This window comes from Mastacembelus armatus, chromosome 16, assembly GCF_900324485.2.
Source record: "Mastacembelus armatus chromosome 16, fMasArm1.2, whole genome shotgun sequence".
NCBI lineage: Eukaryota > Metazoa > Chordata > Actinopteri > Synbranchiformes > Mastacembelidae > Mastacembelus > Mastacembelus armatus.
In genome coordinates, this window is record NC_046648.1 from 7,544,454 (window position 1) to 7,559,269 (window position 14,816).

The window sequence follows — 14,816 nt, forward strand, 5'->3', positions numbered from 1 at the left end:
GTTGCCTACAGCATGCTCTACTGCCCCTAGTTGCCTAAATTATTAATGCAGGTTTACATACAGGAATATAAAAGGGAAAACTAGATTTTATCATTACTTGTGACACTTGCTGATGCATGCAGTAATAAAATAGCTGAACTGTTCAGGTATATTTACAGTTTCTCTTGTAAATAATTTTACCAGCAGTGCCTGAGTGCCAGGCACCAAACAATGATGGAGTAAAAATGGAATTTAAGTAGTAATTCCACTTTTACTCCATCATTGTAAGTTTCAGTTCACTAGTAGTCAGGGAGTTATAAAAGAAACTGGCATTCTGTTTTCTGCTCCTGACCCCTGATCCAGTTTATGGACTCACAGCTGAAGAAAGGCAGGATCTCTGAATAGGTGACAAGGGATAACTCAGGCAAACAAACAGATGTAGCTTTACTGCCTGTAAAATTGTCCAGTTCGCCACCAAACTGAAGATAGTGAGAACTTGATACAGCAATAAGGAGAAAATGTTTTGAAATATTCAGTATCATAGAGGAAAAGAGACTGGTGTAGAATGAGAAATTCTGTGTTTTTTGTTTTTCCTCACTTTCCATACTACTTGATGTTTTTCCCAGTATGCATTGAATAGAAAGCGCAAAGGAGGCAGAGCTTTAGTGATACGTAGATAATACCATGAATTTTTGTAGTGGCTATTGCAGGTGTAAGGGGGAATGTGCAAGTGCGCCTATGTTGCCTTGGGCCAAAGTGGAAAACTGTGCTCCTCCAGACACACATTGGGGGTTGCAGAGAGCACAGCTCGGGCTGCATCTTTGCCAGTGACCTGTGCCTTTCCTGCCGATAAGCTGAGTTGATAAGATCCATTTTACTTTACCATTTCAGTCATGGTAAAGTGATGTTTTGTGGTATTATCTGTGTGACATGGACACAAAAGCTCAAAGAGACAGTGCCATAAATGTTTATGAGCCATGAGATTATGTTGCCAATATAAACTATGTTTACAGTATGTACCTTTTTTTTTTTTTTGTTAGCAAGGGCTATCGTAGTGTTCCTGATGATGATAAAGTACTGGATGGAGTGAGAAAGAATAAAAGTGCAACCAACAGAGGAAAATGTCACACAAGTTGGAACTTTTATCCTCCCTTCACTTAATTGTGATCTGTTTTGTGTAAATAGTGCCACTAAATAAACATCAGCACTAAGCTTTTCCTTGCAGATTTACAGTGGGAACCTGTTTGTCTTCATTGTATTTCCCAGTATTCTCCATGTGCATAATTCACATTCACACTCTCCCACTCTCAACACAGATGCTTCTGTGCATACACAGTGTTACAGATTTCTTGTGGAATGAGGAAAGTGCTGAGCAGTTCACTTGATATTACTGTGAGCCAAGCCTGTTTTGTGTATTCCACATGTTTGAAAACAAGCATACAAACATACTTTAGTAAGCCAGCTGGATTAGTGTTTAAGATTTGTTGAAAAATGCCTGTTTGGTTTCTTGCTGAGAGTATCATGAGAGGATACTCTCTTTTCTATGAGCTAAATTTTAAGCTGCGGTCAGCAGCTTGGTTCCAGTCTTTATGCAAAGCTCAGCTAAATCGTGGCTACATGTTTACCAAACAGACAACTAACTCTGAATATGACAATGAATAAGTACATTACCCAAAATTTTGTTCATCTTTTTTGCCGTGTATTATAGATTAACAAATTTTTTCTTAGTCTTTTAGAGAACGTAATGTATCCATAAATTACTACTCACTGTTGAGGTGCTTCACTGCCAAAGCCAAACATTTTGTGTGTCTTTGTCGTCTCCTGCAGAGATTTTTGCAGTTCCTGGCATCTAGAAACACCTTGTTCAACCTCAGCAACTTCCTGGATAAAACCGGCTCCCATGGTGCGTGATTTCTCTTTCTGTAGCAGTTGTCCAGCATTTTCAATACTAATTCATCTCTTTACAGTATATAGAGTTTTTTTTTTAGTTTGTTAATACTTTCACTCCTTTATTTCTGAGGTCAACTGCTCCCCTTTCTTTACGAACATTTAAGACTTTTAACACATAGTTTTTAAGACAAGAGCAGAGCAAGCTTGAATGTTAAAACCAGCCTGACCAATCTTCCACCCTTCAGTTCCAGTTTTCTTAATCTCTGCTCCCCTCAATTAAACCCATCTCCATGGAAATTAATGCAGTCCCCCATGGTGATAAACACTGGGTTCACCGTCTGTCGTCAAGGACATTTTGTCTACAACAGTGACTGGAGTATCTGCAGTCTAAGACATTTTCAATTGTACAGTACATCAGATTAGAATCAGGATTACATGACACACGTCTGCACTAATTTCCGCATGTGCTCACATTGCAAGGAAGAGTTTGATTTCACAATCTTATAACAGCCCATATTGTTACAGCAGTAGCTCAACTGAGATGAAAACATACCACCCACTAGCAGAACCTCAAAAAATGTGGGCGTTTTTTTCTGTACATTTGGGCAGAGCCACAATAGCTGTTTCTCACTGCTTTTAGATTCCATTTTTATATCTGTTTATTGATGAAACAACGGGGGGTTGCTAACTTTAGTATAAAAAATATATAGAAGTGGAATGAAACCACTTATCATTTTTACTGAAACATGCAAGTGTTTTGAAGATACTGTGTGTTTTTTTGTACAGATTAATCAAAGCAGATATAAGATGTTTAAGTCTTTTCCACTAACCAAGCTCTCCTAGCTCACTCATATATTTGTGTCCTTACAAAGACCTGTTGTCATCTCGACCTTATGTTTTGATTTCTGTTAATCTTTTACGAAATTGCTAATACCTTGTGCTGTGTATTGTGTTCTTCTCAGGCTATGACATGTCCACATTCATCAGACGCTACAGCCGCTATCTCAACGAGAAAGCCTTTGCCTACAGACAGATGGCTTTTGACTTTGTCCGAGTGAAGAAAGGGTACAGTTTCTCTTTTCTAACTACGCTGCTTTACTGCATGACTATTTCACTATTTGTTACTTTACCTGGGACCAGAACATGAACCCTTGTTACTTTCACTCAGTCGGAATGATACAAATCTCAGAGCGGTCACATATGTGCATGGGATGGACTTGGTTATCTGCAGCTTTCCTCATGTTCAGAGTGCAGATATAAGGGTGTTTCTTCAACTATGGTAATTTTTGTGTCCCTTTTAAGAAATAAGAAAGAAAAAAAATCACATTTCTATATTTTTATTCTTGTCACACTTACATTACACCGAGATGCATATACAAAAAAATTATGATCATGATTTCCTCTTAATGTTAGAATTAAATGGGGGAAAAAAACATCAGAGCAACTGTCAGATAATATCTTTCTACACAGAATGGAGAAGTAAGTAAAAAAGATTTTCTAAAAATTTCTAATGCAAAATGAACCACAGTTGAAGAATTACCTATAACTACACTGTGGGTTGTTATTCATGTCCCTAGAATAGACAACTTTAGTTAGCAGGCACACACGAGGAACCACTGGGTACAAAAGCTGGTATTGAAAAATCTAGACAAGGCTACTGAATAGAGATCTGACACACTGATGGATACTACATGTGAAACAGGTATTTACATGTGGTGATGGACAGTATATGAGTCTGTGTCTCTCACCTCTGGATTCATTATAGTGGTTACACTACCACAAAGACCAGGCTGTTCTTAATTATTAAATGTAGTTTAATAATCTGACTCCTTACAGGTATAAAACATTTCAACTTAATTTCCTCATTCTTTATCTCTATTCTCTTCTGTTCCCTCTTTGTGTCAGAGCTGAGGGAGTCATGAGGACCATGCCAGTGGAGAAGCTTTTGAAAGGAATGCCCACCCTGCAGAGCCAGATCGATGCACTGCTGGATTTTGAAGTGAGTGACACATGTGATAGTGCACGCAAGCTTAGTGCTGTAGCAGAATGTATGGTGACAAGTATTCACAGCTCCTTTTACACACAGAGCCAATTCTAGTGGGCTGAAACGAACGATGTGTGGTCTTTTGTAACTGAAACTAACACTAGTGAAAACCTCAGCTCTTTCTGTTCATCATAACAGGGCTAGATCAATATATTATCGAGACTAACCTGTTTCTAGACATTGTTTTAGTATTAGCCTGTATTTGCCTTTGGTGAGTGTAGTCTTTTTCATTTAGCACTGCTTGTAATTTTGTCATTTCAAAGCCGTTTTGTGTTGCATCTTGTCACCTTTAAAATCAAAAGCACTCTGTTGCTCTTGGCATTTATTTCTTTCCACAGGTGCATCCAAAAGACCTGAACAATGGCGTGATAAATGCCTGCTTTCTCCTGCTCTTCAAAGATCTGATCAAACTATATGCTTGCTATAATGACGGCATCATTAACTTGCTAGGTAAAGAGTCACACCTTTCACTTTATCACAAGAATAAGTAATAATAATATGAATAATATTTACTGTACATATAACAAATGCCACAAAAAGACTAAAACCTTCAGTGTGTTCATGTCCATTCCAGCACTTTTAGTACTGACTGTGCAGTTGGTGTGTGCATTTGTATTCACCCCCTTTGCTCATAAAGCTTGTACATAAGTTCTGGTGCTACAATTACCTTAAGAAGTCACAGAATTAGTTAAATCAAGTCCACCTGTCTGCAGTCTAAGTGTCACATCATCTCAGCACACACATATATACCTGCCCTGAACAAAAGGCAGCATCAAGCAAGCAGCACAATGAAGACTAAGGAGCTCTCCAAACAGGTCAGGGACAAAATTTTAGAGAAGTATAAATCAGGGTTGGGTAACAAAACAATATCCAAAACTTTGACTATTCCATGAAAAGAATAAGGCACCACAGTAACAGTGAAGTGAGGGCCACTCACCAAAACTCACAAACCAGTCAAGAAGGGCTTTATTTGTGGCCGGGCTGCATTACACATCCAAAAGACCAACACTAAACTTGTTGGAGCTTCACAACAAAGATTGGAGTGTCTATCCATAGGAGCACTATTAGCTCCACAGAGCTGGGCTTTATGGAAGAGTGGCCAGAAGAAAGCCCTTGCTTAGAACATATTGAGTTTGCCAAAAGGCACATGAGAGACTCCTCAAATGTGTGGAAGAAGGTAGTGTGGTCAGATGAGAGTAAAACTGAACTTTTTGCCCATCAGAGAAAACACTAGGTCTGGCAAGAATCCAACACCTCTCATCACCCCCAGAACCCCATCCCCACAGTGAAACATGGTGGTGGCAGTATCATTATCATGCTACGGGCAGCTGGAGCAGTTTTTCCTTAGTGATGTGTTTTTTAAGATAACGGGTATCAGGCTTTGGCTCCACACACAGTATTTGTTTGTAGAATCAATATGTTAACAGAAAGAAAAATACATGGAGATTAAGATTAACCTTTACCATGTGTTTTGTCCAGAAAAATTTTTCCAGATGAAGAGAAGCCAGTGTAAAGATGGGCTGGAAATCTACAAGAGATTCCTGACACGAATGACTCGTGTCTCTGAATTCTTCAAAATTGCTGAGGTAACCTGCAGAGCATGTTATGTTATGTAGTTTGTGGCTTAATGTTATACTTCTTAACTGTGGCATTGTCACTTTCCTCTTTTACAGCAAGTTGGAATAGACAAAAATGACATACCTGAACTCACTCAGGTAAGACTGACTAAGGTTGTTCCTTAAGTTTTTTTTTTTTTTTAATAAATGATTATTGTTGCATTTATGAGGTTTTTAAAGTGACATACTAACAAAGCATGTTGTATTTTTTTTAATTGTCTTGCATGTGTGAATGTTTAAACATACTGTCTATTTTTCTTCCTGCTGAATTCGCCATTAATGCTCCCATTTGGTAATAATCAGAGACAGCTGTGCTATCCAACTGTACCCTGTGTGCATTTCCCTCCGCCCTGCAAATAGTGAGCTGTGGTTCTTTGGTTATTGATGGGGGCTCTTCTTTTTTCACTTCCAGAGATGCAGATTGATCATTCAAGCTGAGCGTGTGAGTAGTGAGCAGTGCACAGAGCTAGCTTTGGGGAGCAAACAGCTTAGGGAAGGTCGAGATTTGAACTGTTTAAGTGCTGAAGCACTCTGCACAACAAGTGCACACCAGCAGACAGACATCAGGCGCTCTGATCAAGTGGGATGATGCGACTGGAAGAGCCGACTGAACAAGCTGTGATGTGCTGAGCAATGCTGCTGACCAGGCGGCTGTTTCCGCTGCTTAAAAGTCTTGAGCTAAACATAGTTTTAGCTCAACTCATGTTTAAAGAAACAGCAGACGTTCATGCTGCGATTGTGTTGCAGAGTTTCCATGACAGCTTCACTGGAAAGATTATTTTTTGGGTTCATGATTTTTGGGTTACTGACCAATACAAACAATGCCCAGAATGAGAAACTCCTCTTCCTCCTTTGGTTCTGGAATCAGCTCCATACGTCTGGTTGTGTTGTGGAAACTCTGTAGCTAATGTGACACTTTTCAGGCAGTGTGGAAGGCTTGCACGAAGCATGCAGGAATGTTGTTCATTTAAATATTAGGATTTTAGGTCACTGTAGAGACAGTGGCATAAAACAGATCCACACCATGGTGAATAGAATGTCAGGTTATGTCTGAGCCCTCCACCCCTGTTAAGGGAGGGTTTTTTTCCACTTGGACATATATGGCTTCTCTGACTCCTCTCTCAAACCACCTGTCTTCTCATGTATGTAAAATGTACATCACTGTCTTCAAATGAGTGACCTGTCTCCTTTAAATGGAGGTTCACAGCTGACTGTGGTCCTGAGGAGCTGCTCCTACTCTACTGGGCCATCCTCCTGTTAAGCCGTGGACCAGTTTCTGTCTCAGCGTGTTAGTGGGTCTCAAAGGAACCAGTATGTGTTGCTTCCAAATGAGCCTCTCTGACACACCCATGACATAGGGAACGCCCAGATTTATTCTCTATGGATCCTAAGTCCAAGCTTTCACTCCCAGTTTGTGTTGCAGTGGGTAGTGGGAGTCAACTAACAGCTATTGGTCGGTGTGTGTGTGTGTGCGTGTGTGTGGGTTTCCTGTAGATTTCTATTTCCAAGTTCCCATCAGACATCACAGTCCAGAAAGGGCCAGTCCCTTTGCTTTGGGTTCTTATCTGGTGAACTTGATGTTTGTGTCTGCTGTGTCTGAACTTCCCGGGTCTTGATTTTCACCCAGGTGTCATCCACATATCTGAACTAATGGGTTGATACCCACCAAATTCACCTCTATACGTGATCTAGGCTGTTTTCAGATATTCATCCAGAAGCAGTTATTTTGAGTGTGGACAGTATAGGAAGCATACAGTATGAACAACAGATACATAAATCCCCCCATAGATGGTGTTTACACTTGCTTCATTCATATGGTGTTTTAGATGCATACTGTATTTCCATTCAAATCTCTGGCACTAGAAAAGACAAACAGTAGAACGCTACTGAGGTGATGTATTGTATTGGATGTATGGGGGCAGTCATGGCCTAATGTAGTAAATATTGTACAAAACAAATACAAATATTTCCATACAAATATTTCAATGCTGACCAGATAAAATGAATTGTACTGCCAGTGTACTGCAGTGTTTATTACTTTACTATAAATTCACAGGATTCACAAAGCTCTTAGTTTAAGGAAAGTTTCTGATGCAGCTTTATCGTTGACCTTACCTCATGAGGTCCCTAAGTGACATCTACTCAACATCCTGGTGTAACATCATGTGACAGTGTGGGTATTTGTGTACCCATGACATAATTTTAAGAAACTGAGGTGTTTGTGATGCCTCAGTTGCATTAGGATCTTGTGGGTTAAGCTTCACACCCCAGGCCTTAGAGCTTAACAGCCCAATTTCTAAATATGAGATAACATATGGGTGATAAACTTTGATTATATGTGTCCCGAAGGGCAAACTAAATAATTTTCTATCGTGCCTCAAACCATAGTGCATTAATCTTAGTCTCAGCCAGGACTTTCTACTCTCTTCCCTGCCAAAAGGACAAACAGGACAGATTAAATTTATCATCTGACTGATTGTAGCCACACTGTTATGTCACCACTCATGTAGCTTACACTTCTATGCTAGTTTTTAGAGCAACTACCTGGTCTAGAGAATGATCTGCAAAGGATGGCAGTTTTTGATATGGAGAAATAAAATACCCAACCGACCCCGAAGTCTGGTCCGTCTGTGAGAGAGAAAATTCAGAGAGATCTTGAGGGATCAAAGCAAAAGATCAAAATTTTCGCTAGCATTGTTGTTGAATGTCATTCAGAAGTGACGTTAGTAAACCTAACCACCAGCTTACGTACCTTCAGCAGTCCTACTGGCAGTGTGAGTGCGAACAGAAACAGAGGCCCCTGTGGTGTATAGTTCTTGGGGCCATTCCTTATTGGATAGTTCCTAGAACAGATGCCGTAGACCTGTTTAGTCCAAAAACATCTATTATTCTCCTCAGATGAGAACTACAACTGTATGACTCTAAACATTGCGTTTATAATAGAGCTGTTAAATCTGTCCTTTGTCTACAGTCGTCTTTGTTCTTGGAGGTGAGAACAGGCACTTTGAAGTCCCTGGATGATAAATGGCCTACCCATTCCCCTCAGTGCCAAAGCCAAATGTTATCAGCTTCTCTCCCCTGTTGGTCTCAAAGTTTTAGGGATAATGGACTAGATGGCTTTAAACTGATAGAGCTGGGAAATGGAATGAGAAAAAAGGAAAGTGAATTAGTGACCTATTTGATTGGCTGAATGAGCTTTTACCCCTCTTCAAAGCCTTCTGGATTTTATTTTCATCATTTTACTGCATGTTAGGGGGGTAATAATGTCTCTCTAAGCCTGAATGAGCATGCACTTTGGTATGGAGACCATTGTTCCATTTGTTGTCAGCATGAAAAATTAAACTTTTTCTCTCTTTCAGCTGCTGTTTTGTTAATTGTTATTTTTTATCCTGTTTTATTCCCATCTTGGTTTAATGTTTCCTCTGTAACAAATCAAATAATGCAATAATCAAAGTATGTTAACAACCTATAAGGATTTGCAAGGATAAAGACACATGAGGTGACGCAAATACAGATAAAATTAGTAATACTGTGAGGAATACCATTTTGGAATATTCAGTAAAATAAAAACTATAGTGCGCTGATCATTCATGCAGTTGTTTTTAACAGTATACATTTAATTATTCTTGCTGGCAGTAGCTAATAGTTGTTTTGATTTTTGTGAATTTCAAGCAGTTTTAGTTTCTCTTTAAGTGGCATGGAGATTTAATTCTGGCCAGCAGTTAAATTTCAATTGATCAGAATCATCATTAAAGGTAACATGAGAATAAAGCAGACTCCGGCTCTGAACACAGCGACACACTGAAGTTAAACTTAGAGCGGTGCGTTCAGAGACGAATGTAAAGTATCTGAGAATAGAGTGATGGGCTCTAAGAGTCAGTGTTGTCCAGTCAATGTTGATTCAATTATTCTGAAAAACTGCAAAGGGAAGATGGTTATCAGGGAAAGGGCACATGCACTCACAACATCTGGATGTTAGACTGCCTCTTTACCAGCATTGTTTAACAGTGAGTGTCATGCTGCATATGATGAAACACAGCAGGTGATGTCTCTGTCATTTTAATATTGTGTTTCTGTCCATGATTTCCACTGTGTTATATTGTCATTCTCTCTGATCATACTAAATGTGGTGAATGTAATTGACCCAGTGCTGAACAGTGAAGGCTCCTGTTGTACTAATGTCTTTGTGTCATTCTGCAGGCCCCGGAAAGTCTTCTGGAGTCCCTGGAGACCCACCTCAACACTCTGGAGGGAAAGAAACCGTAAGTAGTATAATATATGTGCAGCTTTGCTTTGTTTCTTAATTTTTACCAGCATTAGACACAGAGCTAACACTTTAGTAACTGTATGACTTAATAGATGCTGACAGTCATATCTGTAGTGATTTTGGCTCCATGTTTGACTGTCCAACATACACCTGGGTATGTCTGATAGATTTAGTATTGGTTTAGCTCTTTCTCTGGGGACTGTTTCATTTTTAATCAGTGATGCATTATTCAAAGTTTTAACTCTGTCCCCTGTTACAATACATCTCTAACATGTCATTTCCTCTGCCTTTACCCAACTCAGGGAGGATAAGTAAGTATTGTTTGTCAATGGGACCTGAACTTGTTGTTTTTCTGTTTTTTGTATTTATATCTATATTTATTATATTATTATTTATTTATATGATTCTATAGAAATGACATCTGAACAAGCAACTGACATTTGTTTTCATGTGGATTATAACTTTGTTCCAGATGCAGTTCTGTAGAAGACATGCACTGTAGTGTCTTATTTTTTCTAAGTTTGACTTTTAACGTAATTGCTTTGTTATTGTCTGGTTTTCATTACTAACACATTCCTCTTTAGTGTGGTCATAATGTATGATATGCTGTGACCCAAAGCTTTAGATGCATGCTCTTCAGAATCGTTCAGCCCACACTTTCTGCATGTAATGGTGAAAAGAAAAGCTTTGTTTGAGTGGAGCTGGGGCCAAGATGCAGCACAGTCCCACTAATTGCAGATGTTTACTAAATGGAACTTCTTTGAGACGTTGTCTGCCTGAATAAACCAAAGTGATACTTAAGCTGTCACTCCCATCCTAGTAACACCTGTTATGTTTCAGCATGGACAGCATTAAGCTATTTAACTTGTATGCTGTCATTGTTCTTGCAGGTCACCTACTAAGGTAAGCTACGTTTCATGATAACTATTATGTAGTAATAATAGTATTTATACAGCACTTTGCAATGCTCAAACATAATTATCGAGATCTTTACAGAGCAGTTTATGAAAAATGTAAATTCAGTTTTTAATTTCACCCTTAACACTTGCTTCTACAGCCAGCAAGAGATTTATTGTAGGGTCAGGTGTTTAAACAGCTGTCTCCCATGAATGTGGTCACCACATTAATGTGGGGCTTCCCTCTGCTGCAGGATGCAACAGCTAACAACAGCACGACTGCTCCTGTTGCTGCAGCTGCTGCTGCTGCTACTGCTGCACCAGCCAAGCCTCCACCTCCTGCTACTGCCGGTGTGCCCCCTGCTCGCCCTGGGCCACCTGCCAAACCCCCTCCGCCCTCTGTCACACCCACTGCACCAGCTCCAACCTCCACTGCTACCAGCAAGTAAGAGTCACTCTGAATCTTTTAGAGTGGTTCATCTGAGCTCCACCAATATTTGAACATCAGTATCACATTAGAAAAGGATTTCCACATTCAGTCAGAGCCTCTTGTTCTTTCTCTGTTAGTGCCCTTGACGATGGGTTCCTGTTGGATCTAGATCCAATGTCCTCCTCATCAGCAGGCGGTGCTACAGTGACTTCCACAACAGGATGGGGAGGTGACTGATTCACTTTAGTTACTGTTGTTGTCAAAGTGTCCACACAAGTGTTCAGACAGAGAAAAACAAAAGCAGGCGTCTCATTTATTGATTTATTTGTTTGTTTAGCTATTTCTTTCTTTCTTTATTTTCCAAGCTGAAATGACAAGCACAAGCAGATGTTAGCAGCTGTAATTAGCCAATTAAACAGATTTCAGCTCCATGAGTTGGTTAAAAACACTGTTCCCAGCTTATTTTTAATGTGTCTGTTATGCACCTGCAGTATTGTTTCCCTCCTAATAAAATTATGTTTGTCTCTTCTCACATGTCGTTTTTTTTGTTGTGCAGATCTCTTGGCTGAGGGTAAGTATCATGCTGACACTACACTGCTACAGACTGAAAACAAAAAATTCCCACAGGTATTTCAGTTTTCACTGTCCAACTGGGCTTATTACCTAACAGTTTGTCTTATATTTCTGTCAAGATGTGTTTGCACAGAATATAAATGTCTTTTCACCTTTAGAACCCAAATTCTTCCCGTTAATCTCTTAACACACACCAAGGCTGTATTCTTTTATTTCCCACTCACTTTGACACTGCCATCTTCCTGTCTCCTTTTTTCCCCCCCTCCTATCGATTTCTTTTGGGGTTTGTTACTGGTCGTGGGGTTTGGATTATGGGTTTTTTCCGAGCAGCAGCCCCAGCTGCCACTGATGGAGCCTCAGAGTCTCTCCTGGCTGAGGCAAAGGCTGTTGATGCTGATGCCACGGCTGCCTCTGCAGCTGCTGCGCCAGCAGCGGCTGTTGCTACCACTGCCACTGCGGCCACACCGGCACCCGCTTTGCTGCCTGTCTCTGCGCCCACCACCACCTCAGCCACAGACATCGACCTTTTCGGAGGTCAGTGTGGTTCCGGGATAGGGGTAACAGAAATACAGCATGGCTGCCTGCCTCTTGCCCACAACAAACCCTTTCAGCATTTAGAAATATTTTTGATAGATTTCCTTTGGTATACAGTAAAGTTGTTGAGCCAGGGTGGGGGGGGAGACGACTGTCTTTACCAAGCAACAGAAATGATAGCACACCACAATTAAAAAATCAGGTGCTTAGCGCTGTGACTCAGATGTAATGGTCTGCTATCCTCAGCGTTTTGTTACTACCACTCACACACTAATATACTGATATTACGTCAAGCTTGGACGCAGCCTGTTTTGCAGTGGGTACACAGCAAAACATGTGTTGCACATCCTAAAGCTGCGAGCCCGTACAGGGGATGCCTTGGTTTTTTTACCCAGTTGTCACGAAACACTAGATGTGCTTAGATGTTAACATGTTTTTAATATTCATTAACCTGTTTTATCATGAACCCAATCCAATGTCATTAATCTGCTATTGTGACAAATTATGGAATAACTTTGTGATAATTTGGTGCAATGGCTTACTAACAGTTTCATAAATATGTCAAGATGATGAGTAGTTGCACTTTATTTAATATTTTTTGCTTTTTAAAATTAACCTCAGTAACATCCTACAAAGCAGCACATCTACTGAACGCACTAATCGACCACCTTTGTCAAAGAGAGACTTTGTTTCACCCATTCCTAAACTTGACATTTCTCCTCTTGTCACAGAGTGCAAGTAACTTGTGACAACTGGTCTCATTTCACACAGGTAGTGCACTCCCTGAATGCAGCATTATGCAGCCCTCCGAAAATGATCCGACTGATGGTGCAGTCAGATTATTCACTACAGTAATGGGGCTGCATATTTCTTGTATTCTCTGCTTTTTCCTAATGCTGACTTCTCATTTTTGTTTTCTGTCCATTTCATCTGTTTATTTTAATTATTTATTTTCTGTTCATTAACATCCATGTGTCTGTCGGTGTGTTGGCCTGGGTGTTTTGTGTTTTTTGTTCTGGCTGTTTTCATCTGCGATACCCTAGATGCGTTTGCGCCTTCCCCAGGAGATGGTCCTGCTGCCGTGGCTGCGGGCCCCGCTGCTGATGCATTTGGTGGATCTGGTGGGTGACAAAACAGCTTTTTGTGCACGTGTGTGCATGTGTGACAGTAAATTGTTGTTGCTTTTAACCTAAAGCTGCTTCTCCTTCCCTTGGAGACAGTAGGACAAACGTTTGCTCTCAGAGGCCTACTGTCTCACCCCAAATCCTGCTCTAATGCCCCAGTCATGGACCCTCTCCTCCCACATTGCAACTACTCTTCTCCTGCTAATATTCACCCAGTGAATACTGCAGTAAAAAGCAGTGCAAATACTTTCTGTACTCTATTCCAGGAATGAATACCATAAGTTTGGCACTATTACCCCTGATACTACCTGATGCTGATGATTATAGAATCATCATTGAGATTTTATTTATTAAAGTTTCTCTCTTTGGCTCAGTCTAGTCAGTATAGCAGATAACAATTGGAGCAATCCAGGGCTCCAGTTTTCTTCTATTCTTTTCTATCCAAGTTCATTAAATGGGAAAGTTGAAAAGGTGAGTCAGACACCTCAAGGGATTAGGCTGGAGACGTTCTATTTGTTTTCCACAAAGGTCATCCAGAAACTTAAACCAACAATGAATTACATGTATTCACCACAGTGTCTGTGAATGTAGAATCGGGTTCCGTTTATTGAGCGTGTGCATGGTTTATTTTCTTTGTACCTTACCCTGATTGAGAACCTCTGAGGTGTTTTGCCTCACAAATATGCTTTTTACAGTGTGTTGTTTTAGCAAACCCTTAATGATCCTCCCCATCTACCCATCACCCCCTTCTTTTCTAATCATAACCCCTGCCAAACTGCTCAACACCACCCCCCTGCTGCTCTCCCTGAAGACCCCTTCGCTACGACGGAGGGGAGTGCGGACATTGCTCCAGAGCTGGACCTGTTCGCTATGAGGCCTGCCGACACGGAGGCCGCTGCCGCTGTCACCCCTCCCACCTCTAGTGAAGCGCCGACCATCATCGCTCCCATCGCTGACCCTGCTGCCCCCACCCCTTCTTCCACCACCACCACTACCACCACAGACTCCACCACCACAGAGTCAGCAGCCCCTCCAAGTCTAGATATCTTTGGTGGTAAAGTTCTCTTGCTCTCACTATGCCTCTCACTGTTTGCCCTGCATTATGGCTGATGATGATGATAGTTTTGATAATGATGATGACTGTGTTGCTAGTGCTAATGATGTTAATGAAAATGATAAGTTACTCAGTCCCTACATTTGATTTTTTTTTTATTGTCCATGTCTTTTATTCAAATACAGATCATTGAAGTTAATCAAGCATTTTGGCCTCCTCTGTTAAAATGAAATGTATAAAAAAAAATCCACTTGAAGTAATTTTTGTAGATTCCTTTAATTTCAATTAATTAAATCTCAAGGTTAATTTGATCCCCAGAGGATTTTTTTTTTTTAAATCAGCAGAGGTGGCTCAACTTGTTTTGATTATTAACCTTATACTAACAAATCGTTGCCAAACCATGGAGGGA

At 40.4% G+C, this 14,816-nt stretch overlaps 1 protein-coding gene across 17 annotated transcripts in view; it reads left to right on the forward strand.

Annotated features, from left to right (window-relative positions):
• Window positions 1-14,816, forward strand: part of snap91a (synaptosome associated protein 91a) — a 44,353-nt gene that overhangs the window by 20,472 nt on the left and 9,065 nt on the right. For 6 of the 17 annotated variants that reach the window (XR_004463243.1, XR_004463244.1, XM_026293332.1 and 3 more), the window contains exons 3-17: window positions 1,807-1,882; window positions 2,832-2,934; window positions 3,775-3,868; window positions 4,252-4,363; window positions 5,393-5,499; window positions 5,587-5,628; window positions 9,730-9,791; window positions 10,099-10,107; window positions 10,687-10,699; window positions 10,947-11,137; window positions 11,260-11,351; window positions 11,679-11,693; window positions 12,026-12,229; window positions 13,294-13,350; window positions 14,165-14,407. Coding sequence is in view for 9 of the 17 variants with exons in the window: in XM_026293332.1 (XP_026149117.1) it covers window positions 1,807-1,882; window positions 2,832-2,934; window positions 3,775-3,868; window positions 4,252-4,363; window positions 5,393-5,499; window positions 5,587-5,628; window positions 9,730-9,791; window positions 10,099-10,107; window positions 10,687-10,699; window positions 10,947-11,137; window positions 11,260-11,351; window positions 11,679-11,693; window positions 12,026-12,229; window positions 13,294-13,350; window positions 14,165-14,407 (1,420 nt within the window). In the remaining 8 variants the exon portion in view is untranslated. Of the gene's footprint in view, window positions 1-1,806; window positions 1,883-2,831; window positions 2,935-3,774; window positions 3,869-4,251; window positions 4,364-5,392; window positions 5,500-5,586; window positions 5,629-9,729; window positions 9,792-10,098; window positions 10,108-10,268; window positions 10,906-10,946; window positions 11,138-11,259; window positions 11,352-11,678; window positions 11,808-12,025; window positions 12,230-13,272; window positions 13,351-14,164; window positions 14,408-14,816 lie in introns of those variants that run through there. The other 11 variants (XM_033325601.1, XM_026293335.1, XM_026293333.2 and 8 more) reach the window with 11 other exon arrangements.